This window comes from Haliaeetus leucocephalus, unplaced genomic scaffold (assembly GCF_000737465.1).
Source record: "Haliaeetus leucocephalus isolate CR32 unplaced genomic scaffold, Haliaeetus_leucocephalus-4.0 Scaffold186, whole genome shotgun sequence".
NCBI lineage: Eukaryota > Metazoa > Chordata > Aves > Accipitriformes > Accipitridae > Haliaeetus > Haliaeetus leucocephalus.
In genome coordinates, this window is record NW_010972622.1 from 613,465 (window position 1) to 614,715 (window position 1,251).

The 1,251-nt window shown below is 56.7% G+C and overlaps 1 protein-coding gene across 1 annotated transcript in view; it reads left to right on the plus strand.

The window, feature by feature from the left end:
• The first annotated feature begins 1,129 nt into the window (after positions 1-1,129).
• KCNH3 (potassium voltage-gated channel, subfamily H (eag-related), member 3) overlaps positions 1,130-1,251 on the plus strand; it is a 4,065-nt gene continuing 3,943 nt past the window's right edge. Inside the window, exon 1 of the mRNA XM_010565162.1 lies at positions 1,130-1,205. Within this exon, the coding sequence (XP_010563464.1) occupies positions 1,130-1,205 (76 nt within the window). The remainder of the gene's footprint in view (positions 1,206-1,251) is intronic.

Here is a 1,251-nt window from a genome sequence, read left to right on the forward strand (position 1 = left end):
CCTTTTTTTTTCCCCCCCCCCCCCGCTTCCTTCCCCCCACCCTGTCTGCTTTGTGTTCTTCTCACGCCTGCGCTGCACCCTCAGAGCGGGTTCAGGCCTCCCCCAGCTCTTGCCCTTTTCCTTTCCCCTCCAGAAATTGCCTTTTGTCTGCAAAATCGCTGACAGCGCTGGCCAAAAACCCAGTCCCCGGTGGTTTGGGTTTTTTGGGGGTTTTTTTGGTTTTTTTCCTTCTGTGCACCAACATCTATCTGGGTCTCGCCTCAGAGGAACGGCCGGCGACAGCCCATCCCTCGTGCTGGCAGCGAGGATGAGTGCTGGGACATGGGGGCTGCGGGTGTCCCCTCTCCCCTGGGGACAGGCAGGAATCTGGCCCCCTCCTCTCCGGGCTGTGACACGGGGCTGGGGACCTGCACACTTTGTCCGCACACTTTGCTGTTCTCTGTTTTTTATGTTGGGGAGCTCTTTTTCTTTTATTCTCTTGTCCTGCCTTTCCCCCCACCCCATCCCCACTTCTCCAGCCCTTCTTCGGCCCTAAATTAAATTTATAGCAATATCAATTAGCAGAGCTAATCCTAGGTTGACACGGGGTGGAGATTGCGACAGTCCTTCTTTATAGCTGTATGAATAAAGACGATGTTCACAGTGAATGTCGCTGTCTGTGCCTTGCTGCCACCAGTAATCCCAGTGGGGGGAGGATGGGGCTTCCTGGGGGGTCCCTGGCTTTGCCCCCCCCTCCTCTTCTTTTCACCCCAGGGTTTTTTTCTTTCCTTCTCTTGAACTAAACTTCTCTGGAATTGGTTGAACAAATTAAATAAATGAAACCCAACTTTCACCTTGACAAATTTAAATGTTTTCTGCTTGAGTCTGATCCTTGGGCTCTGACCTTAGCCCCCCCACCCCCGCTGTCACTCCCAAAGCTCCCCTTGGGATGTGATCCCCTGTGGGCTTGTTCCCCACAGCAAAGAGCCAGAATTTTGTACTGGAGGCTCCAGGGCTGAAGCAGGGTCCCGGTGCTCCCCCCTTCAGCCCCTCCCGGGGGGCGGTACCGGCATGGTGTGTGTTTGGGGGGGGGGAACCCTGGGACCGACGGTACCAACAGGGATGGCGGCAGCTCGGAGCCACTGTTGAGATGTCGCCGATGCGGGGCCTCCTGGCACCGCAAAACGCTTTTCTGGACACCATCGCTCGCCGCTTCGACGGGACGCGTGAGTGTACTGGCAACCGGCACCGGCAACCACGGGGCCATCCCCC